Consider the following 24,234-nt stretch of genomic DNA (forward strand, 5'->3'; position numbering starts at 1 on the left):
AGACAGAATGTTCGTTGACACGAAACTGATAAGCCGGCCAACCGCAGCAACATCGATGGCTAACAAGTCGAAAACAGCGAGGTTCAAGGACCCTCGGGTGAGATTTGCGTTCCAAACTTCTGTCTGCCATTTACATATTATTCATGTGCAGGAGGCTTAAGAGCATTTATAAGCCAATTCTGCGCCAGTTTATTTATTGTTTGATCGATGCAGTTTAAGCCCTTTAAATGTTGGGCAAAATTAACTTTGACACGAGAAATTCAGTCATCCACTGGAATTTTTAATCAGAGTCAGCCGCTCTTAAAACCATTTAACTTTAGAAAACCATCAACGACCATCAAACCATCAATCAAAGGTTTCTTAACATTTCTCAATTTTGTTTCGGTCCTTATAACATTGAGAAGCGCAGAGAAGGCACTGTTAATGGCAAGAGTCATCTAGTGCATTGCAAGACTTCGTCACAAGACTCAACGCAAGAGTATTAATAAAATATTCTGTTTTATTCAAGCAAACTAAAAATTAACAAAATGGTTTAAACATTGCTTAGGTAATTAATCTACTATATACATGCATTTAGCTTGTTTAGGCAAACATTAGACTGCATTACAGTATTACACAGCAGAGGGTCAAGCGGTCTCTCTGAAGCTAAGATAACTTAAACGTAGACTAGACCATTAATTTAACTACGCACTAAGTCGATTGGAAGAATCGCGTGTAACGCTATAGGGAAGCACTTGGAAGTGTTGGAATTGCAAGACCTACAGCTACAGTATTTCTTATACCATTAGGAAGCACATCTGTCGACACATACACGTATATACAAAGAACCTTTCGTTGCTCGTATACCATAAACTTAATGTTAAATCACAGTGGCGAGATTTGATTTTGACGCCTGCCCCAGCGGTTCACAACCGACCCAGTGCAGACGTGCGCCTGCAACAGCCAAATAGGATCCCCAGGGACCTCGGATCGGGATCATCCAGTTCATCTGGGCGGGCAGAAGCTGAAGTAGGGGAAGAGCTGGCAGTGCAGGGAGTAGAAGCGCTTGGGATCGGTCTTCATATCGAAGCCATCCACCTTGATCACGTTCCACTGGTTTTTCATGTGGGCATAGCTAAAGGACACCTGGTCCTGGAACGTATCCTGGCGTATGAACTCCATGGGCTCCAAGTGGGAGTGGAAGTTGTCCACCACGGTTAGAGGGACTTTCAGCAGGTGTTCTGTTTAATAAACAATATACACATATAAGTTCAGGGCCGTTTTCGTTCACTGCGCACAAACTCACCTATAATAAAGCCCATTGTGACATCATCCGGAAAACGTATCTTGTCGCCAATGCTGATAAACTTGCCGCCACCTGCTATGGGTAGCATTTTCAAAGTCAGGGCTCTACTGAGGCAGAAGCCAGCGCCGCCAGTGGCGAACCAGAAGGTTATCTTCTTGTTCGTTGTCGTGTTCTTCTGCAGATCGAAAGAAAGAAGACGGAAGAGAAGAGGGGTCAGATTAACGGAAGAACTGGTTCATGAATGGGTAGCCCAAAAAAAGGGCATGACTGGGACTGGACCAAAGCCAAACTCAAATAAATATCCCTTTTTTCCTTGCCTTATTTCTGGTTTTTGGCAATGGCCCAGAGAAAATCGACACGAAATGAAAAACAAGACCGAAAAATCTTAAGACCGAAACGTGGCTTGATTAATTGACCATGTAAATGGACATGTGCGAGCTGGAAACTTAATACATGGGCCTGGACCAAAAGTAAGCCGAGACTCGACAGGATCTTTCTCCCGCAAATGAAGCGTAAAGTTTGGGTTTTTTAATTATGCACGCTGCTGTGATCAGGGCTGGATTGGCCTGAATGGATTTCTGACCACGAAGTCCGCCTGGTTGCTTTTTGCCCACATCCCTGGCAAGCCGATAAAACTATGGTCTGCACATTCATTACGGGATCAGCTCGCGGTAGTTCAAATGGATCGGTCTGGAAAACGGGTTCAAATTCGGACTTAAACTGGGACTCGGATTCAGGTTGCTGCTGCTGCTTTTGCTATTGCTGTTGCTGTTGCTCTTTTGCCGCGCCAGATCATATCGGTTATTAATGATAGCTTGCGCTGGCAGCTGGAAGCCAAATGGCGGCATAGACAAATGGCCCTGGTGGTAACATAAATAACGGCCACGGTTCGCTTTTGGGCCGGGCCAGCAGATGGAGAAAGGCGATCGCAGCCAGGCTTGTAATTACGAGCTATATAGGAAAATATGCAGAAATAACTGGCATTTGCACTTACGCTGTCCAAGTGGATCTCCAGCGGCGATGAGATGCTCGGCTTGCCCAGATACCAGTCCACACTGGGGCTGTACTCGTCCAGCAGTTTGACCAGCCTCGGCACATTGACATAGTTGTCATCGTCGAAGTGACAGAACCACCTGGAAGACAGTAACGAGAGTTCAGTCAAACTAAAATTATTATATTTCGCTTAAAATAACTTAACAATTACAGACGGCCCAAAATGCCAGCTCACGTGGACTTGACACTGGAGGAAATGACCAGGATTGCTTTGGGCGTGCCTGAGTTGACCCACGTAAATGTGGCTGTACTCCAGAGTCTCCTAAATGTGCTGCTCAAGAAACTCAACTGCCAGAACGATATGGTGAGAATAAGCGGCTTCGAGGGCAAGTGCATGGAGCGGATACTCGAGCAATCCAAAATATCTCCGCTGCCCTTCGATGTGGAGGCAATCGTTCCCATTTCCGAGCAATTGGACAAGGTGAAGGAGTTGGAGGAACGCATCAAGCAGCTGGAGTGCAAGCTGGAGTGCCACTTCCAGCAGATTCGCATTTGCAACAAGGCCAAGGACAAGAAGTACAAGATCAATCACGCCGAGCAGTATGCCTCTCCTTGCGAGGATCTGTGCACCGTTTGCGACGAGGACAACAAGATCGCCTGCAGTCTATTGGCCAACATGGACTTTATGAAAAAGCTGATGCGCCGCATAGCCACACCGATGCTGGACCGAATGGAGGAGGTCAGCCACAAGCTGGAGAACTTCTACATTAAGCTTCAGGCGTTCCTTAAGCAAACCGAAGCCTTGTTTACTCGTTTGGAAATAGTCAAGCAGTGTGTGGTGGAGATCGAGGGCCTCAGGACTCTAGTTCAGGAATATAACATCACTTTCCTGGGCACCATGGAGGAGCTGCAGGATATGCTGGACAGCAAGCTGGACAAGGTGCACATGCCTGCGCTAAAGAAGTACATACGGGATCGTTTCGACGATATAGATCGCCGGCTGAGATTGATTGAGGAAAAGGATGCATGTCCCCGGGCCGCCGGGTTTATCAACACGGGAATATGCTGTCTATCCTGTAATAGTTCCAAAGTGGGTGTCGACGTGGGTCCTCAAACCATGGGACTATTCCCGGACGCTCCGGCCAGGCACATGCATCCAAAGTTGACCGGTTCACCGGTCAACTGCCAGAAGACCGTGGTCTGCAGATCCGTCGAGAAGGAACCCACCCTCATGGTGCGGGTAAACAATCTCGATCTGAGTGTCCTCGCCCAACGCCTAAGTCGTCCTGCCTCCGGAAAAGTCTGCAAACTGCCCGAAGCCAACGACGCCATCTATGGCGTTCGCAATTCCTGCATATCCGGTATATAAGACGCTGACCAGTACAACTTACTGCTGGTCGCCATCCAAATCGATTAGTTTATGCAATAAAGAACACAATGCAAGGCTGCGTCCGTTAAGCCGCATACAAAAAGTGCACTAATTTAGATTGCAATTACCCGGGTTGAAGGTAAGAGCCATGTCTGTAAATTCAGATAAAGCTGCAGCTGCGCTTTTTATAGTGACAAACGATCAGCCATATCCGGTAGCCCACGGTGGACTAATGATGGCATTAAGGGGCAGCTGAAAGGTCCACGCTGACCATCATTATCGTAGCGTTTGCCATGGGTGCAGTTCCCTGTTCGTCGAGGGGATCCCCTTAAAGAAGATATTGCTAGCGCGGGAATTCACTGGGGTTCCAGCAAGGGGGCTCGATAAAGAGAAATTCGCAAGTCATACTCTACGGCAGTCGGGTAATCAGATTTAGTACGCTTTTTGCTGCTTAAAACCACATATTTCAGAGAAATACTATCTGCTTAAATAGGGAGTTACATTGATGAATGTAAGGTGAAGTTGGACCTTTCAGGAGCTGACTTAATGGTTATTTCCCTTATGTATTTACTATATATCTTTTTATTTGATTTTCCTACAGAGTATTTTCCGCTTCGACCAGCCAAGTAGTTTTCGCGGGCTGAAGCGACTTTCGTCGAGCTCGTAAGTATTCAATAAAATCGAATCGAACCCCGGAGGATTGGCTTGTCTTGTCTGTTTGTCGTTGCGTCTGTAGGTAATTTAATATAATTTTTATTGCATAAGACTAGAGTAGCCAAGGAGCTGCAGCTCGTGTGGCACTCAGTTGACGCTACTCCCAAAGCCTGGCATTCATAAATTACCTGGCTGTATGATGTTGCTGCCGCGTCTAGGACTTTGGCTGCTATTGCGGCTGCCACATGCGATACCTGTGCGAAAAGGCCGCAACTCGCCGAGTTTTAACTGCCTCCTTAGCCCTCCTACATCTGCGACTCCCCCATCCCAGCCTGAGTTTCCTCGTGACGCATAAAAATGCGCGTTTAATTTGCTTAATTATGCACAGAGCTCCTCCGTTTTTAGCTCCCCATCTAGGTTTTCCATAGGCAGCTGCTTTCCCCGCTGACAAATTGAAATCTAGACGCTGGTTTATGTTTGTTGTCGTTTAATTAACGCCAGTCCCCCTTTGATTTCATTGGCATTTATGAAAATGTTTTCATTCGGCGGTTCTTTCGATTCGGGTTATCAATTAGGGGATCGCTGATGGTGGCTTTTCTCTGATTCTCCATGTCGCGCACTGTTTGTTTATTTCGGGTTTGCTGGCTTTCTGTTTCTTTGTTTCTATCTGCTTCGGGTTGCACTGCCATGCAGTGCGAGAAAAATGTCCCAGAAATGTTATATTCTTCAAGTTATATAAAAACAATCAAACAACCTGTTTGTAAAACAAGCAAAGCCTATTTAAAATCCTTCCTCCTTCACTTTCAGTCGAACTTTAAGTAATTACATTTATTTGCGACTATCCAAATAAATGTCCTGCACATTTCTGCCAGTGCAGCGGAGTGTGTGGCCGCTGGCCGAGTAAAACTGAAATGCGAAACGAGTGCACACTTTAGTTTATTTCCATAGCCGTTTTTCCAATTATTCGCGCTGCTGCAGCAGCTGCCACTGCCACATAGCACATAGCACATATATGTGTACATGGCTATAGGTTTAACCGATGCTGATGTGGGCAGATTTCGATCAGTTCGCCAGCTGGGCTCTTACTTGAAAAATCCAGCCCGACCCACACTTAACCCCCTTTCACCCACTAAGGCATAAGAAAGAAGGAAACAAGTTCAAAAAAATCAGTAAAAACGCCGGGGCGTTGGCGGCTGCGAAGTCATTCCACATTGCAGGCGAAATGAGTTTATGTCTGGAGCCACAATAAAAAATGATTGACGGGGCACTTCAAGTCGGCCAAAGGAGATACATCTGAGTTGCAGGCAGGCTGCCCACAGCCCAAAAAAGCGGGCTTAATAGATTTCGCATTAAGCGAGCGGCAGGCAACTTAGTAACGAACGAGCCTGCAAGCCGCGCTAAAAGTATTTTGACAGCCGGCCAAGATAAGCGATCGCCAAAAACCTCGTCAGACGACGATGACGAACTGATTTCATTCGGTTTCTGTTTCTGTTTTGTTTTTCGACTCCATTTCAGGAATGAAATGCCTGCAATTAGCAATAAGTCAGCTGTCATCTGCCCGAACAGCAGAAAGTATCTTTCGGTCTCCAGTTTCGCGGATTGATACAAATCAATGTGTCATTTATGCTTGTCTGTGGGGGCAGACAACATGATATTTACATTAAGCAGCAGTGCGACCACTTAAGTCACCCGGAATGTTCGCCTCATTAACGGGCTGCATCGAAAGCAGAGGGGGGAAATTAATCTTTTTCTTTCAATGCATCGACGCTTTCCATGCACAGGGAAAAACAGAAGTTCGGATACTTTTACTCATGGCAATCGTTATGAGTTTATGCTTTTAATTCAGCGTGCAAGTGCAGCTTTTTAAGTAAATATATGCTTAAATACATTTTTGATTTACACTGGAAATAATTGTAGCTAGCTATACAGTGGCATGATCTATAAGATCGTGTTGCATATGATTAATTTATGATGCTCTTACAAATGGGACGACAAATGTTTCAACTTTGATTTATAAACCATTTTTGAATATATGATATTTACAATTTTTTTTTATTTATTTTAGTACATTTTTTTGTTGTGCACTTAAATGAGTCAGATGCGCCTGCGCATCTACAAGGCATTTCCCTCGGGCGGCTGGACAAACAATTGAAAGGCATTTGTCAACTGGCGTCTCTTGCGAGGCTGACAAAGCAAATCATTAATTCTGGGACGGCGAAGCCGTATCTTTGTATCTGCATATCTTGTGGATGCGCGCACTCGAGCCCGCAAATTGAAGGCAATTGCCGGAGATTATGCGAATTTCCGTGGGTGTGAGTGTGGGCCTTGTGTTGGCAAAAGGCGCTAATTGATATGTAGAGCAAAGCAATGCAAGTCCACTTCCCGGATGTGGAGTAGCAGTTGCATTTCCTAGTCCAACTCCCATATGCAGATACATATATGTGGCTGTCACTGTTGCAACTGCAGTGAAATTGCCTGTTTCCGCTGCCACAATTCCGACACAGATTTGAGCGTTTTTTTAATGCCTCTCATGTGGCGACGCAGTGTCAACAAATGCATTTTGCGTTCTCCCTTTCACCATGGAATCAATTGAATAATTGGGATTGTTGTGGTGGTTCTGCCACAAGTGGCAAATAAACGAAATTGATGCGTTTCTAAGCGGCAAGAAGGGGAAGTGTTGGTGGTCGCCACTTTAAGGAAAAACTGTTTAGCTTCACACGCAGCTCTTCGCTCTCTCTATAAATAGCTGCCCCTGGCCGCAAAAAACCGTGGAAAAGAGGGAAAATTTTCTCACACATTGCAGCCAACTTAAGCATCTGGATTTCTGGATTTCCCCACGCACACAAGTAGGCAGCCCTCCAGCCAAGAAAGTGCATTAGTGGCACCAACCGCGATTAAAACTGTCGCAGCCATAGATGGATACACGAATGCGAGTGCGAGTGACTCTATTATTTTATGGCTCAATGTGGGATTAACCCCAGTCGGCTGCCCTGGGAATTTCCCTGATGAACCGTATCAAAAACCGGCGAATCCGATTCCCACGCACCCACAGACTTTTGGAGTAGCATGCAGCAGCATTAACATCATCATCAGCCGGGGCTTGATTGATGCGCCCCAAACCGATCCTTCGGCACCATTTCTCGGCTGCCCCATTTACATGTTATGCTGTGAATATTACGCACATTACGTGTTGTAATTACAGCCAGGGTCTGGGTACCCGAAAAGAGGCGCTCTTATTATGTCAAAATGTTGATTACGAAACGTGCCCGGTCGAGAGAGTATCCGTGAGATGCGGCGCAACCTCGTACTGCAATCAGATAAGTGCCCGTTTATACAATTGCCTGACAAGTTTCGCCAGCCACATTTTGTAGGTGTGGCCAGCACAAGGCACACACCCAAGTCAGCCAAGAGATAAATAAGAACCTGAGACAAATAAATCGAAAGAGATTAGGTCGGGCAGCTTTGCGACTGGAATTCAGAGTCGAGAAAACACACAAAACTAATTAATAAAATACCCCGAGATTGGGCCCTAAGCCAAAGGCAAATGTCGCACACAGTGGGGCACTTGGAACCTTTGGCGCCTCCGTGGCCTGGAATTTCTATGTGCTCACATAATTGATGATTGCTGCTGCTGTCGGCTTTTTGTGGGAGTTCCGATGGAGTCTTGACTGGCAGGCCAGGTCATCGCCTAGCTGTCTGTCGCTCTATGACTTGCAGTTGCTATTGTTGCTGCTGTAGTTTTAATTAAATTGCACTAATTGTTTGGTATTATAATGGATACCCAACACCGACGAGCAACGGCGGCAACGGCGGCAACGGCAGCTGCAATTAGCCAGTCAAGGCGAGCGAAAGGCAATCCTCCAGCCGCCGCACAGTGGGCAAATAACTCATGTTTTATGGCAAATAAATTCGCATTCGCAATTAAAACAAGCCGCTGGATTTGCATTTAATAGTGCTACTTTGGCACGGGACGCCCCACGGTGGCCGAAACCGATTGCGCGCAACATGTTGCTGCCGTGCGTAAGAGTCGTTCGGCGGCAGCAGCAACATTCGGTTGCAAGCAGCAAAGCAGCGTGGCATAATTGCCAGTTCGAATGCACGTTAATTAACCTCTTTTTCATGTTGTGCTCGGGTTTTTCTTGGGCCAGGCTGGGATTTCGATGTTGCCTGTTGCCTGTTGCCTGCCGGCTCTTAAACGCTGCCAATCAGCCAGAAGGATGCCCGGACAGTTTCCTGTGCCACCTGATACCACTTCATATCTCTTTTGGTCTCATTTTTGCCTTCTCACCACCAGCGGCAGCCACATAAACAACAGCAGCCGAAGCAACCACTGCCCCATCTTGCTCATAACTGCACATTTTCATTGCTGGCCATTTATTTTGTTTCAACAATTTGTTGCAGTGCCTGTTGCCGTGGCTATTGATTGCATGCTCCGCGCTCGCATAATGACAGTTTCAAGTTCTAAGCCAAAACGGCCAGTCAACTTAAGAGGAAAGCCAGCCCAGCCAGCCAACCCATTACATCCCATTGCAGCACCAAACCCTGCCAGTCTCGTCATCCTCATCATCTGAAGTCCAAGCATGTCCAAGTTGTTCTAGATTTCTTGGCTGCAGTTGCTGCTGCAGTTGCTGCTTTTGCTGCTCGGCGTAATTACAAATAAGCAAAAAAGAGAAAAATATAAAGGAGGGAGGAATGTCTAGGCTGCTCCTTTGGGCGCTAGTTGAAGTGTCTTTTCTGGTCCGCTCCTCTTTCTTCTCGGACGGCGGTCGCCGGACAAGTTTTGAGTGGATGTTGCTGCTGCGTCTTAATTGCGCAAATTAGAACGCATGGCAGCTGCAGCACAGAGCGGAGAACTGGGTGTTTGTATGGCCCATGGACAGAATGCTGGGCTTCTCCTGCGGTCGCTTATTAAAAGCATTAAGGTCTATTATTACAGCAGCAGCTAACCACAAGGAGTCATTGCTCTCCAGTTGTGCAGCAGAAACGCATCGAGCCCTATAAATATGACAGCATTTTAGGGGATCCAGTCGCTGCTGCGCCTCTGCTGCAGATGCAGCTTGCAACATGACCTCTTAACTCAGCAGCTAACGCCGTAATTCTGCGTGAAATTGAAGCTGAGCACACGTATGGATTTCCAATCAGGGGGAAATGGAGAAGCGAAGACATTAACATACATGAATATAAATGGCGTTCCCCATATATCAGCTTCTTTTTAGTATCTTCTTCTTCAACAAAGGTGCCTACATGTCACTTGCCACGTTAGATACTACCTATCATAACTAAGTTTAACGTACAGCTAATACTCACTTTTTGCCGCTCTCCAGGAAGACATCCAATTCGGCGGACATTTTGCAGCAAAGCGCCTTGCGAAAATGGCCCTGTGAGCATTTCGTGTTGATGAGATGGCCCTCTGCAAGGAGAAAGAGAATAAGAGGGGAACGAGGTGAAAACTCTGATAAAGATTGGTAATTAAGCGGGCCAAAACAAGAAACAGAAGGAGCCGATGGTGGATGGTGACCGTGGGCCCACTTCTATGTTAATTAACTAAAAGACCAGGCTTCGCAGCCCCAGAACGAACAGTAGCTTGTTAGTCGAGAATGCCGCTCATATCCAGCGGATACATTTTGTATCGTTTGACAGCCGCCGCCGCAGATAAAGATGCCCGAACAAAAAAAAAGTGAGTAAAAAAGCATAAAAAGCGCAAAAGCAGAGCAACGCACAAAAAGTTTTGCTCCTTAATTGGATGAAAATTGTTGAAATATTTAAACACAAGACAACTGGGGGACTGGAACTTATCCTTTGTCCAGCCAGCTCTGCACATAACTCAAAATCCCCGAGCGTGTTTAGCCGAATCCTTTTGGCCTAATCAAAATACCAAAATGGCTCTGCATGTCTGTATCTCAGTTTGTGTGCGAAACTTGAGATCGTCTTGGGGTCTAAAGTTCTGGGTTTTCTGTCTGCAGCGTTCTACATCCTCGTTGTATCTACATCCACTGTCTGCGTCTGCTGGAGTATGCAAAATGGAAATACAATTTTTTGAACGAAATTGAAATTTGAACTTTTTTTAATTAAACCCCAAGAAAATCGAAGCGCAGCTCAGGCTGCAATTCAATTAAAATGCGGGTGAGTGATGAAGCTTCCTCACTCGCTCTGCTCCTCTATGGGATATGGGATATGGGATATGGTATATGGAATTTATAAACTTTAATCGGTTTTCGGATGGTCCAGACAGTGGCCAATATTAGGCGGTGCCGATGGGCGTGGCACTTGGCTGATGTGAAACTTAATTGAGAACGGACAAACCGAAGGCAGCGGATTGAAAAGGCAAGGGATCGGGTTGTTTTTTTCTTTTTTTGGTTGAATTGGGATCGAAAGGTAAGAGGTCGGTCGGTCGGTCGGTCGGTGTTTGGCAGGTAAAAGGCTGTTCTCTTTTGTGATAAATTCGATTTTCTCCCTCGCTTGAAAATACATATAATTTTTGGGCGAAAAAAATTGAAATCATCACGGTTGAATCGGTTAAATAACTAATGGCTTCCTCTACTCACTTGTCTTCTCCTGGTAGTAGTGATCATCGGTGTCCGTGAAGAACCAGGTCTGCAAAACAAGGGAGAGGGCATCAAGTTAGTCGATCGATATTTGCATAATTGTGGTTCATGTAAATTACAAGAAATCGTAGCATGGGAAACTCTGCAGTCAACAGCCTACTCGTTGGACTCCTCAGACGACGGCATAATTATTCAAACACAAAAAAAAACGCGTTTGGTCAGCAGCTTTTACAAGAAAGCGTCCGGCAATCAGATAACAAAATTCCCACACACCCTGATGTCTTCAAAAGCGGTTCAAGAAATAACTCAAGCAAAAAGGCCCACAGAAGAAGCGTCTTTTTATGCATCGCTGACTGCGGTAGGGTTCTGAATTCTCAGGCGGTAGTACACAGTATTTCTCGCTCATTAGTGGCTTTCTCCAAGCCCAGCACAGCCGAGCCACAAAATCTATTTCGCGACATTGCCCAAGGGCTTCTATGGTCCTAATAAATTTGTTACTCGAACAACTCAATTGGCTGCAGTTTTCCCTTAATAACTTTTTGCCTGTGCCTTTGTGTCAAATCAGGCGAAAATCGCTTTAAAGCTTTGACAAGCACACGAACGGGGCTATATGGCCGTTGTTGTAGCTGTGGTTGTTAGCCAACTTGCTGTTGGCCATGTAGCTGTCGTCGTTTTGCGAAGTAAGAGGCACGGCAACAACTTGGGCAAACAATACGCCCGCTCCACAAGCATTTTGAGCAACGACTTGTAACAGTTAGAAAGTCAACGTTTGCCAGTTCGCCTCCACTCGGAGTTGGAGTTGGAGCTGGAGTTGGAGCTGGAGCTGGAGTTCTTTATCCACAACATTGGAAGGCACACACATCCAGCACAGCAACACCAGCAACATCGACGTCGCTGAATTTTCATGGATTTTTACGAGATTTCCTTTTTCCAGCTCACTTTTTCCACTTTTTTCTTTTGAGAGAGTCGTCTGGATGCTTCCCCGCTTTGGGGCGAAAAATGTTAACACCATGTTGCCGGCTTGTTGTTGCAAGTTGCACGTATTGTTGCTGCTGTTGCAGATGCGGCAGTGGCAAAGGCTGCTGCGCTGCAGTTGCAGTCCGCACTTGACTAGCTTTTAATTTATGTGACTGTTCCAACTGTTGACAAACAGCATTACAACGTGTTTCGCAAATTTATGGCGAAACTTGGCCGCTCTGATGGAAGTGTCCCATAAATAGAGTTCTTTAGAACGCCCAGTTAATTGAAAGCAGCTATTGGAAATGCGGAGCCGCACAAATCAGGGAATAGCAGTGTCTCTAGAGATGGCAAGCCATTGAAGTTAAAGTATATACGATCCAAACACCCTGCAATTCAATACACAATATGTCATTTACAGATTGCGCATAGACTTGTAGTTAGATTAATGTGCGCTGGCAAATCGCTTAAAATCCAGACGAAGTATATTGAGTTCATAAATTTGGCCAACACTTGGTAGCAGAAATCTGCAGAGTTTTGCTGGATTTTCATGGCGTGGCATGCACTCAATTGGAACGAAGCGATTGCCACAACAATTCGTTATGTTTTCGGCGCCCAAGAGGGAAAAAGCCAACAGTTAAATAGGCGGCCCAGGAAAAGCACAAGCCAAACACCAGACCAGTTGGCCAGCTTTTGCCGTTGCTGTTGCTGTTGCTGTTGCTGTAGCTGCAGCTCCACTTGGCCAACAGAGCAAAAGCCGCAACAAGCAATGCATTTTCAATGGCGTCTGCGTTTCTAACTGCAGCTGCGGGCCAAAGGCAACTGTGGCCAACCATTTGGACAAACCATTGAAGCATTTTTGGCCGCTGGCTCTCGCCGTCCCCCTCCCCTACCACTGGCTTTGTTTTTTCTCGGTCGCGCTAAAATTTAATGCCCACCCTAGCGAAACCCCTCCCAACCCCAGCCCAATCCTCACCTGGAAAGCACGTGGGGTGCGGTCAGCTAGCCGCGCATTTGGTCTGCGGTTGCAGCTGGCCTTACATCTGGACCAGGCCCAAACTGAACAACTCCGCCATTCCGAGTAAGCCAGCTTTGTCTGCATTTTGCAGCATGGGGCTGGCCGAAACCGAAGGAAAATACTGAAAATTATAATGTACGAGCTTATGGGCGGGGGGCGTGGACAATGGATATGCTTTCCCAAAATATTGTCCAAGTGAAAGTTTCGTCTCAGGATGTGACTAATTTCGGCGAGACTGCCACTAGCTAAGGCGAAAATGTATCTATCGATCGATTTTGGGAAGTTGCCCGTTCCGAACTAATAAAAAACCCATCAAATTCGGATGGCAAAATTTCGGGCCATATTAACTTAACCAATGCCGCGCTTTGTGATAAAAAGTTATACAACTTAATTTGTTGGTCATAACTTTTATGATGAGTCGCGAGAAGTTCAAAAAGAATGTCAAATTACCACACACTATTTTACATCTTTTTCAAATAACCGTAAAGCATGTAACTTATTCCGTGGCTGCGTGTTTGATTAACTTGGGGGCATGCCACACACTCAATCTTGAAGCTAAATACTCGATAACAGCCCGAAGATAATTTATCCCCCGTACCAACAACGAAATCTCTTTAAAAACTATAATTTATGCTCAAAAAGTCATACCCATAGACGTAAGTGCTTCCCATAACTATAGGCTCATCAGCAGCTACGCACGCACCGTTCAATTCAGGAAGCGACCGCAAGATTCTGGGCGTTTCGCATTTTGCGTAATCTTCTCCAGCTACAGAAACCACAAAGCCTGGGATTTTAATTATGGGTTTTTGGGCTCTCTCCCTTTTCGTTTATTTTTGGTTTTGGGTTTGACCCTCCCCCGAAAACACCTGCTGACCCCGGGTTCTGAAATCTTTCCACACCTGAAGAGCCATTTGCCCTGGGCAACTGAGTGTTAAGTGCTCAGAGGAGACACAGAACGAAGCAAATGAATCAATTACCTGATTTGCTGCGAGTCAAAGCAACTCTCTGAAGGCGAACAGAAGGGGTATGCAGAGAGGCATGCCACTCAGCATTCAATTAATGCGATGGCAAAGTGATTAAGAGCCAATCAAGCGGCACATTTTGAATTCGAATCGAATCGAATTCTTTGCTCTTCTGTGGATCAGCAGAACATGCCATTCCATATAAAAGTATACATGTGATGTGTTCGCAGCGCAAATATGAAATGTGACAACGAGGAGCATTAAAGAGGAAGTAGCATGCGGGCCTTTGAGGGTTAAAAAGCGAGATGAGTTGGGTGGGCGGGTCGATTGGTTGGCTGGTTGGTTGGCTGGCTGGTTGGATGGACATCTGACGAAATTGTGTCGCCGCCAGCAACAATTGAAATTCCAATTTATTGCGAATTGAATTCAATTGAAGAGCATTGAGAGCACAACTCAAACAGAGCAAAGGCCTTGCAAAAGTTCAGGCACGGGCTGTTACTGTATGATAACCCACGAATGGGTATGAATGCAGTTTATACAGTCGGTTTTAGTAGCCAGAGGTTAGAGGATCAGCAATAATGCACAAAACTACTGCTAAACACATTTTTGGTGCAACTATTAATGACCTTTCCCTCACAGAAACAACTTTTAAAGTCTAAGATTACCATTGCGCCAAAAATGTTGTCATTTCATAGGGAAAAACCTAATTGTATATCCCATGCTGTCTTATTTTATTATTTTTAAAAGCACTTTAGCCTGATGTCCCACTGTATGGAACTGCTCCATAAACATTCGTGTGGTTTGGAATTGTATCTCGTGCGTTGGCGGCACACTTTCGGTGCGTCTATGGTCATTAATTGGCCTTTGATTGGCGTTGCATGCTCAAACACATTATTCAGAATATGAATCCGACTCCAAATTAAACCAGAGCAGCGCAAATAAACGCTTAAATACTTAAAGAACGCGGATGGCTGTTCCGAGTTATTCGTCATGAGCAGCTTCATACAGTGGGCCCTCTGGTGATTCATCATTGGGCCTGGACGGGAATGGCTGTCAACGTCAAAGAACCGTGAGCTAGGAACCAGGAACCAGCTGCTTGGAGTCCAGTGATTCGGCCGTGCTCAAACCCAGAGTGGCGACATTAAAGCGCAGAAATGCCAGCAAAGGAGCCGAGTTAATGAGATTTAGGCCGCAACTCTGGGACATGGCGCGTTTAGAATTTAATAGCCACAACTGGCGACCGGCATCACAAAAAAAAACACAAACACCACAGAATATCAGCACCGAGTGGTCTAACCGAGTTTTACGACATTGTTTTTCCAGGGAGCCGGCCAGCAACTACATGTGAGCCTAATAAAATGCGACGAGCTTTAAAGAAACCTCGTTTTTCCCCGGAATCAAAAAGAATCAAAAGAACAGCATAGTGGCTAACTGGTTCCGTTTCCATGCGAATCAATCAAACAATAAGTCAGGCGGCCAAAACTGAAGCTTCATTAAAAGTAAATGTTCAATCTAGACAAGCAAATCGAGACAACCACCCACGGGAACACTCCGTGGACAGCTGTCAGTCCGCGTTTGCCGATCTATCCGTGAATTGGGACTCGGATTCGGATTCGGGTTCCGAGATCCAGAGATCCAGCGCTGACATTTGACATGCGTCCGCTGCCCCAACAAATGAGGCAAAGACTTCTGCGATTGCTGCTACCGTGGGTTGCATGCAAATCGGAGCTGCTGCGGAAAACTGCAAATGTGGTAGCCAAAGTCAGTGCAGGTCGGGGCAAAAGTTAGTGGAAAACTGGCAAGCGGGAATAAAAACGAAAATGCAAAACGATTTCCCTCCTTGTCTCAGCCGCATTGGGCATTCAATCAAAGTCGAGCTGCAGTTGCGGCTCTCCGCTTTTGGCCAAAACTGTTTACAGTAATCTATGCTCATTTGTAAGCATGAAAAATTTGAATCATTCATCAAACGTCCGACAAACAATTGGGTGGAAAGCGGGGTATCGACAAGTACCAGATCTCTCGATCTTCAATGGTCAATACAGATACGGCTGCCGCGTTTCGACTGGTTATGGCCCACTAATAACTTGGTTACAATAAAGCTTACCAATATATTACAATATATTTTCATTGCAAATAAAACTGATTGGTTTGCTATTTATATTTTGTTTAGGAGCTAGCTAAATTTAAGGAACAGTCAAGCTTTGTAGGTGTGAATAGATAGTTTCAAGATAGTTTCTTTACAAATATGTTATTTTACTTAAGTTTTTTAACATATCCGCCAAAAAAACCGGCGAAACCCAAGTGCCTCTTTAATCACCGCTAAGAGTTGCTCCCCACGGATATCTTAGATTGTTGTTGCACGCACTCCCCACCAAGAAAGAGTACCCACAACTTGTGATCCCCAATCCGAGCCATCTCAAAAACAAGCTCAGCACTGATTCGACATCGGGTTCGCCAAGTCAGGCTTTGCCCTTTTATGGGCGCTGTCTTGGCAACAACACACGAAACATTAATCAACGGCAACAACAACAATGACAACGGCAACAGCAACAGCAACAAAGCAGCGACAATAATAACAACAGCAGCAGCTGCAACTAGCAATTACAACAAATTGTTTTCAAACGCTGCTGCCTGCGCAGCCAATCAAATCGAACGCAACTTTGAGTTGTTGCCCGTCGCTGCTCCACATTGCTGTTAACCACACAGCAAATGACGTGCAACAACATGGGGCACAGATTTTCCATCAAAATAATTGGCCAAAACCGAAAGAAAAACGAGGAAAGATGAGCGGAGCTGGCCAATTGTTGCCGGCGATATGTTGCTGTCGATGCTGCAAAATGTTGCAAGTGCACAGAGCCGACTTATGTTGCATGTTGCACGGTGAATGTTTCTCAAGCATTTAGTGTGCAAATTGTGGCAGCCAATCGATGGCGATGGCAGGACCGATAACAGTTTCCACCTAAAATAAAAGCAGCAACTTTAAAGTTTAAAACGCTCTGCTATTTTTAAGCTGCTTTCCGCTCCCGAGGGGAGAAAAAAACCCTTTTTTTGCTGTTGCTGTTGAAAACGTGCTCGTCAAGCATTTTTACAATTTTCCAAAGGTATTGTACACACACGGGCATATGCCCTCGGGGGTTATTTATTTGTGTTTTCGGTTCATGGTTATTTTTTCCTTTATTTTTGTGACGTGGTGATGTGGCTGCTTGGCTGCAATGGCAGTCAGGAACGTCAAATGGAGGGGACGAGTGCAGTTTTGTGTAAACAATAACAAAACACATTTGTGACGCGTGATTTTGCATAAGTTGGCACTTGGCTCAGACGATATTGCTGCCACAACAGCAACCAAACTGAACAATGACTACAATACATATCCTTTCGCAACATGAAGCTCCTTGGCCGCACGAAATTCGATTATATTTCGGTTTAGCAGCTTAGCACTCAATGAAATCATAAACAAAAGCGATCGTTTTGGCAAGGAAAAAACAAATGCCATTAGCCGTGTTCGTACTCGCTAAGCCCCAAATGAATGAAGACATTTTTATGGCCAATTAAGCGATTGCCAAAAAAAACAGAATCATAAATCGCCAGACATTAAATTAACCAAAGGCATCAAATCCATTCCCGCCAGCTTAAAAACTCATTATGCAAATTGGCCAAGCCAAGCCCAAGCCAGAGTTGCCAAATCTCGGCAAGCAGATCTCATCCAACCTTTGGAGCTCACCCCACTTAGCCAATTGTCGCCCACCCGCCGACCTGGCAGCAAATTAGCTCCAGCTAATCGGAGATCGATAGATCGGTAGATCGATGTGGCAGACTCACCTGATCGCGGGCCAATTGGAACCAGGTCTTGATGATCAACGCCAGCCGGGTGTCGTGATAGTTCTTCGTCGTCTTCACGCTGATGAAAATGTCATCCAGTTCGGTGACCGGCGGCTGGGGTGTCGCAGTCACCGCTCGTTGGGACAGATCGCGGAGCAGTTCCCCATTCCGGCTCCTTCTGGCCAATTCGGTTAGCAGCGTGGCCGTGGGCCGCTCACTGACCTCGATGTCGCTGAAATTGAAGCTGCGTATATCCTTGCGGATTATGACCGTGGTCGGCGAGGCAGCCGGAGCTCCCGCCCCCGGCTGAGTGGGCGTGGAGGACTGCACGTAGTCCTGGAGCAGCTGGTCGCGGTGTGTGGTCAGCGCTTCGCTGGAGAGCGCATCCACCTGGCTGTGCGGCACCTGCAGAGAGAGAAAACTCGTTAGGTTTTGCTAAGTAATAAGTACATCAAATAAATTGGTAACTACACAAGGAATTGATTTATTTAAAATTATTAAAAAATTATTATTATTAAATTATTTTAATAATAAAATCCCATTGAGATGATTTTTTTGCAAAATGAATGGTTTTGGGAAGTACGGAATGACTTCATTGACTTAAAAAAATCACATTTTCCAAGACTAAATCTGTAGCCCTGGGGTTCCAACAACAATACCCTTTTTTTCCCAGTGTGGGCCGGAAGAAATATAGCAAGTGGCGTGGGGTTAATGTAAATTTGTTGTGTAAATCGCACGTAGGGCAATAAAAAGATGAAGACGCCCCCGCTCTATCGAAGACACTCAACTCGAACTCGAACTGGGACGCGGACTGGTGACTGGGGACTGGGGACTCCCACTCCTCTCCAGACTCAACCTCATGCATTTTCACCTGGCAAACAAAGGCGAACTTCAATGGCAAACAACAATGGCAAACAAATGAGCGGCAGCAGGCAGAATAAACAACGGCAACAACACCATAAATGCTGAGTAAGAGCAAACAAAATGCGATCGGGATTGGGATTGGGATTGGGTTTGGGATTGGGATTGGTATTGGGATTGTAACCGGGGATCGGGATTGGGATTGGGATCGGAATAGGGATGTTTAGAGGAAGAGCAGCAACCCACCGAGATTGCTTTGAGTCGGAGTGAACTGCTTGATTAATTTCCACTGATAACAGGTTCATTTGCTTTGTTGTCGGCGATTATTCAATTGCTCCTCTTTGAGATTTTCCCCCATTGCTCGTTTTAATGGCCCTCCACGAAAATGGGGACAGGTGGGGCGTGGAGTTTCGCCCTGATGGAGCCGGAGATAGAGGTCTGCTCGAATGGGAAATACCGCGGGCGAGCGACACACAGCCCAGTTCTAACACTCTATGCAAATCGTAAGGCAACTTCCGCTATAAATCTAAGCTCTATCTTCCCCGCTTTGTACCGCCAAAAAAAAAAAAAAAAAAAGAAGAGATTTCTCTTTGGAACCCGCTGGCTTATATTGCTTCACACGATATTGTCTCGTTGATAGCCAGTCCACAAGCTGGGCTCATAGAATTTTATTGCCGCACGATCGACAGCCAAACGGTGTTCAATATAATGGCAGCTCCCTAATGAGGAAATCGGGAGTGAGATGATGACAGTGGCAGGTGTAAACTGCCGTCGTCGCCGATGGGAAACCGAAACCCGAAAGCCGAAGCAATTAAATTGCTGAAATATTAATTTGGCTGCGGCAGAAATTGCGAGTATGGGAAATCGCACTGGAGATTTGCCCAAGAAAGATAGCAAAGAGTCGTGACTTGAGTGAGGGATTCGGCTTGAAGCCAAAACAGTGAAAGCCACTTGGTTATATAACGCAGAGAACGCCTCTTTCAATTTAGCGGGTTCCGCAAATTCAAGGCTTGGATCGGATTAGAATGTGCGCCAGTTTTACAATCCCCGACATGATGCAAGTGGCTTAGTCGTACAAGTATGCAAATCAAGTACACGGACTACGGACTACGGACTTCGAAAACAGCAATGGCTTGTGACACTTTTGTGAGATTTGCGAATCACTCGAACGTGATGAAACTGAACAAGCGCAGATACAAATACATAAATACATAGCGCTACAGTTGCGGATTCTGATTCAGATTCAGATTCAGTTGGAGATACAGAAACATGTGTGCCCATATATGCAGGCCGCCTGCGCGCTTGCCAGCTACAAGATACAAAGTACAATAAGCAAGTGCAAAGAAAAAGTATCAAGAACTTATAGAAAATAATACCCTTTAAACACACAAAAAAAAAAAACCACTTTAAAAAGCTGCTTAAAGCTAATATGTAAGTAAGTCTTTAAAGGTTATACATTTTCGTTCAACTGCCTTTATTCCATTACCATATATACATTTTATTCTAATACTTTTGTAGCCTTTGAAATTCAATAAGAACTACACTTTTTTCTTCGAATGTACAGCCTACAACATACAAGTACCGGGTGAAAGGTGATTCAATAGATATAAAGCCAAACCCAAATCCCAAAACAAATTTAACACGGCCTGCACAATAGAAACAGCTGCCCCCCACCACGCCCACTCAATGACTAATGCTTCATTAGCCGCGTGATTAATATGTTTATAAACATTTCCATGTCAATTAATAACGAGCAAGCCATAAGAATCGAGTGAAGAGGTGCGAGTGAATAATATGAAAGGGCGCCAAATGGAATCTACCCCTCGCAGGCGACCTTTGTGAAGATTAATTGAGCTCAACTCTGGCCGCCATAACGGAAAGCATAAATCAGCGAAATCGAACAAATCAAAGGCATTCCCCAAAAAGTGCAATCAGAACCGTTCGTTCGCCTCCAGCTGAGCGAGCGGGAAAATCTTCATTAAATGCTGTTTAACAATATTATCCGTAAGATACGAATCTAAGATAAGATACACACAACAACCACAGCAGCAGCCATGCAGCCAGGCATCCGAGCATCCAGGCTCAATTAAGCGACCACCAAAAGATACCCAGATACCCAGATATGGGTATCTTTTACTCAGTTGCCCAGCTGCAGATACTACTCCTTTTATCAGGCGCCTTCCGCGGCTTAATGTCGTCAACTTTTTCGGGCTGATTACGTGAGCGGCGCGCAGAAGGAGGGTTTTGTGGATCGAGGGGCCTCGGAAAGGTAGCTGCAACCAGCTGCATCAAGTTAGCCATGGGATGTGAGAAGGCACCTGCTTTTGGCCAGGCCAAAAACAGGAATCACATCATCATCATCGTGGTCTTTGTCTGTCTGGCTGCCTCGAAGGCTGTGGCTCATTGTGGCTGTGGCTCTTCTCAAGCTGATTTGCATGCTCCTCAGCTCAAGAGTTTGTTAATGTTATTATGTATTTACCATGCACTCGGAAAAAATATTTGAAAGTTGCTACTGGCAAATAAAGTCGACCCTTTTAGCAGAAGAATTAGTTCTCCTTCCCGAAGAATTCTTATTGTACAACTGCATGTCTTTTAAACACTAGTAAGTAATCTGTAATCGAATCATCGGTATGTTGATTCCAGTGTAGCCACAGCAAACTACTCAAATCAATCAGCGATTGATGGCCATTTGGCGCGCCACTTTAAAGAAATTCATAAACAACCAAATCGTTTGACGATTATTATTCATTTCGTTTCATTTATGATTTATGCGTCAGCCACACGCGACATGGCAACCTGGCGACCTGGCGACGTGAGTTGCAACTGGACATCGGACTTCAGATACTGGGAATCTCGGATAGGTGGGGTCTGTGGGGCCTGTGGTGCTTTTGGAGGCCCCCATGAAAACCCCCACCTAATTTCGAAATTATTGCTTTATCAGGCGAATGCCGAGCCCAGTTTAGCGTGAGTATGTGTCCAGTCAACTGTTTAACTGCTCAACAGTTCGGCGAATCGAGCCAAGCCAAGTCAAGTCAACAAGCAGCAACTTTTGCGCAACATTTAGGAACAAAAAGAGAACACTCATATGCGAAGTACAAAAAGAATTAAGCAAATTGTACTTGGCATGCAGTTTTTAAACTGGGACGAGTCACAGACCTCCGATGGAACAGAACTTCAATTGAAAAGACCAACAAGAGCAACAAGAACAAACAACAACACAGCAGTTGTCGACAGTTTTTATCCGGCTCAGCATTTAGTAGTGCGATGTGTGTAGCACTAATTCCTGCCGAGTTTCCGGTTTGCCCCGGAGCAGAAAAAAGAGTACAGCAACTGGAGAGCCACAACGTCAACAACATTGTCCGAATTAAAACAACATCAAGTTTTTAATTACACTAGAAGCAGCATGCGAAAACATTACCGAGGAGCCTCCACCAGCTCGCAGAAGCCTCCAAGTTGGGCAATTGAGTTGCAAATTGAGGAGCCGGAAGGTGGTGGATTACATGAATATTTTTGAGGATGCTGCAGCTGATTCAATTATGAGCTCTTAACTTGCCCCTCCCAAAGACCCATGAAAAATGTAGGGAGTAAGGATTAAGGGAGTTTTGGCAGCTTAAGATATGGCTACTACTACTTAATAAAGTATTATTTAGCACGTTAGGAAATGTTGAAAGGAATTTCTAGGGAAAAAAGTGATTATTTTCTTATTGGCGTCAATTCACTTGAAGAAATCCAAGAAGATGGGCACATACTGTATTCCGATTTCAAGGGTTCTAAAAATAGCCACGCCAAAAGGTGTCACAGGAAAACCGATCCTATGACTATTTTGCAATGCAATACGAAGCCAGGTAAGCCAATTCCCACGGACCGCAACTATTTCTTATCTGTGATGCAACTGACAAGGTTCTCCACTGGACGACTGCGTCGATAACCACCGCCTTGCGATGCCACCTCGCAACGCACACGCTGGTAGTATTAGCACACAATATTTTAATACACAAAAATTTATGCAAAAACCAAAAGCAAGAAGGGAACAATAATAAATGGCAGGGCTCAGAACCCTGACAGCCTTGGGGCATCTGAAAGCTTTGGCGACGCGCTGCCGACGGCAACCAGGAAACTCAGGAAGGACTGGCTGCCTCTTCGGTGACCGAAACTGGGAATACTCTTGTTGGGATTGAAGTGGACGAGGGAGAACTATCCATTCTAGGAAGGATCGCCAAAGGTGGCTTACAAAAACCTATATACCAAGCCATCTTTATGGTGTGATTTTCGTTTGCTAGCACGTTTTTGAACAGCAACTTTAAGCTATACAAATTAAGCTTAACTAAGCTAAACACTACTGGTTCTAAAGCAACCGATCAACCGATCCTCATCGGCAGTCGAAGGGTATATTCTTTAAAACGCTTCCCTGCCAGCATTTGTGCTTGATTATGATACCCCCTATTAGGGTATAAAAGCGCAAAAAGCCAAGCACCGAAACTGTTTTATATGCAAGGCAAGGGCGTAAAAGGTTTTTTAACGGCCAAAGCCGGACGTTCGACGCATGCGCAGCTGCAAAACTCAATTCGCCGGCGTTGATTTATGAAAGTGCACGAATCGACGTCGATCGGGATCGGAATCAAAGGGGGATAATGCAAATTGGCTGGCCTGTGCAGCGTTGCAAGTTATGCAGATCAGTGCGGAGCACACACGTATGACAATTTCGCAGCGCTAGCGACACCCACGCAAGCTGGGATTGGGTCGCCCACTCGAACTCGCAACTCACTTGGATGCCCGGATATCCGTAGGCGCTCTGGTAGAGCAGCAGGGTCATGTAGACGACGGCGACGGCTAACATCATGGCTTGCAGGATTCGCTTGAAACGTTGCGGTGGCGAGAGCACAGTCAGGCTCATCATACGGTTACGGGCCACTACGCGCACATCGAGGCACCGGCGATTCGATCACTGGGCAGGCTTTGTATTCCAATACTAGGTGGTTCTTCTCAGTGATCGTATGAATTCAATTCGCTTTGGGAAACTACGATTTCTTGAGTTATTTTCGGTTACGCAGCACGCGCGCACTGACGTCTTGCTTGTGGCAAGCTTGGAAAGCAACTGATTGTGGAAGCGCGCTTCGTGTTGGCTTGGCGGCTCTGCTCGCTCTCTGCTTCCAGCGAAAATCGTAAACAAAACAAAAACCAGAAAGACCAGTAAGCGGTGAGAGTAGCGAGCGAGAGAGAGCGCGAGAGCGATCCCTCCTGAGAGCTGCTCCAATTGGAAACGTGAGCCGCTGCAACTGCAGTTTTCCAATGGGAGCAGCTGGCGCTCGCTCCGATTCCGATCGCCGCTCGCGCTCGCGCTCTCTTTCTCTCTCTCTCTCTCATTCTCTTTAGCTTGTGCCACAGTAGCTGCCGAAGGCAATTCCGATGTGCTCGACTGTCCCCCACCCCCCTCTCCAACCAATCCGCCCACTCCGATTCGGAATCGTATAAGACAGCCTTTGAAGGTCCCTTTTCCAGTTGGCGGACGTATCCTTAAAGCAGGCATAGCTCAACTGACTTGGCAGCGCTCCAAATGCGGTGACTTCTTGGCTATGTCATATACATATACCCCCACTCCCCTCCCAACTACCCTGCCACGCCCCACCGCCCCTCGGCGTCGACAATTCCATTAAAAGTTGTACGTTGTCACTTTGCGTTAACTTATCTGTGGAGCATGTTGTGCGATCGCATTTTTATTGTCGCCATTGTCTCTCGCTCTCCCCGTCGCTCTTTCGCCTGGCCTCTTTACC

General features: G+C 45.8%; 2 protein-coding genes across 2 annotated transcripts; one reads left to right on the forward strand and one right to left on the reverse strand.

Moving 5' to 3' along the window:
• Nucleotides 1–483: 483 nt before the first annotated feature.
• LOC6546161 (fringe glycosyltransferase) lies at nucleotides 484–23,558 on the reverse strand. Its single transcript, XM_001973519.3, has 7 exons — nucleotides 23,229–23,558; nucleotides 17,603–18,007; nucleotides 10,847–10,895; nucleotides 9,609–9,711; nucleotides 2,280–2,418; nucleotides 1,286–1,460; nucleotides 484–1,220 (listed from the first exon to the last, which is right to left on the reverse strand). Exons 1-7 carry the CDS (start codon nucleotides 23,358–23,360, stop codon nucleotides 985–987), a joined length of 1,239 nt encoding a protein of 412 aa, XP_001973555.1. The 5' UTR covers nucleotides 23,361–23,558; the 3' UTR covers nucleotides 484–984.
• On the forward strand, nucleotides 2,409–3,982 carry LOC6546162. Its single transcript, XM_001973520.3, has one exon. The coding sequence runs from the start codon at nucleotides 2,502–2,504 to the stop codon at nucleotides 3,645–3,647; it is 1,146 nt and encodes a 381-aa protein (XP_001973556.1). The 5' UTR covers nucleotides 2,409–2,501; the 3' UTR covers nucleotides 3,648–3,982.
• Nucleotides 23,559–24,234: the final 676 nt, after the last annotated feature.

Source organism: Drosophila erecta, unplaced genomic scaffold, assembly GCF_003286155.1.
Source record: "Drosophila erecta strain 14021-0224.00,06,07 unplaced genomic scaffold, DereRS2 tig00000021-arrow-pilon, whole genome shotgun sequence".
Classification (NCBI taxonomy): Eukaryota; Metazoa; Arthropoda; class Insecta; order Diptera; family Drosophilidae; genus Drosophila; species Drosophila erecta.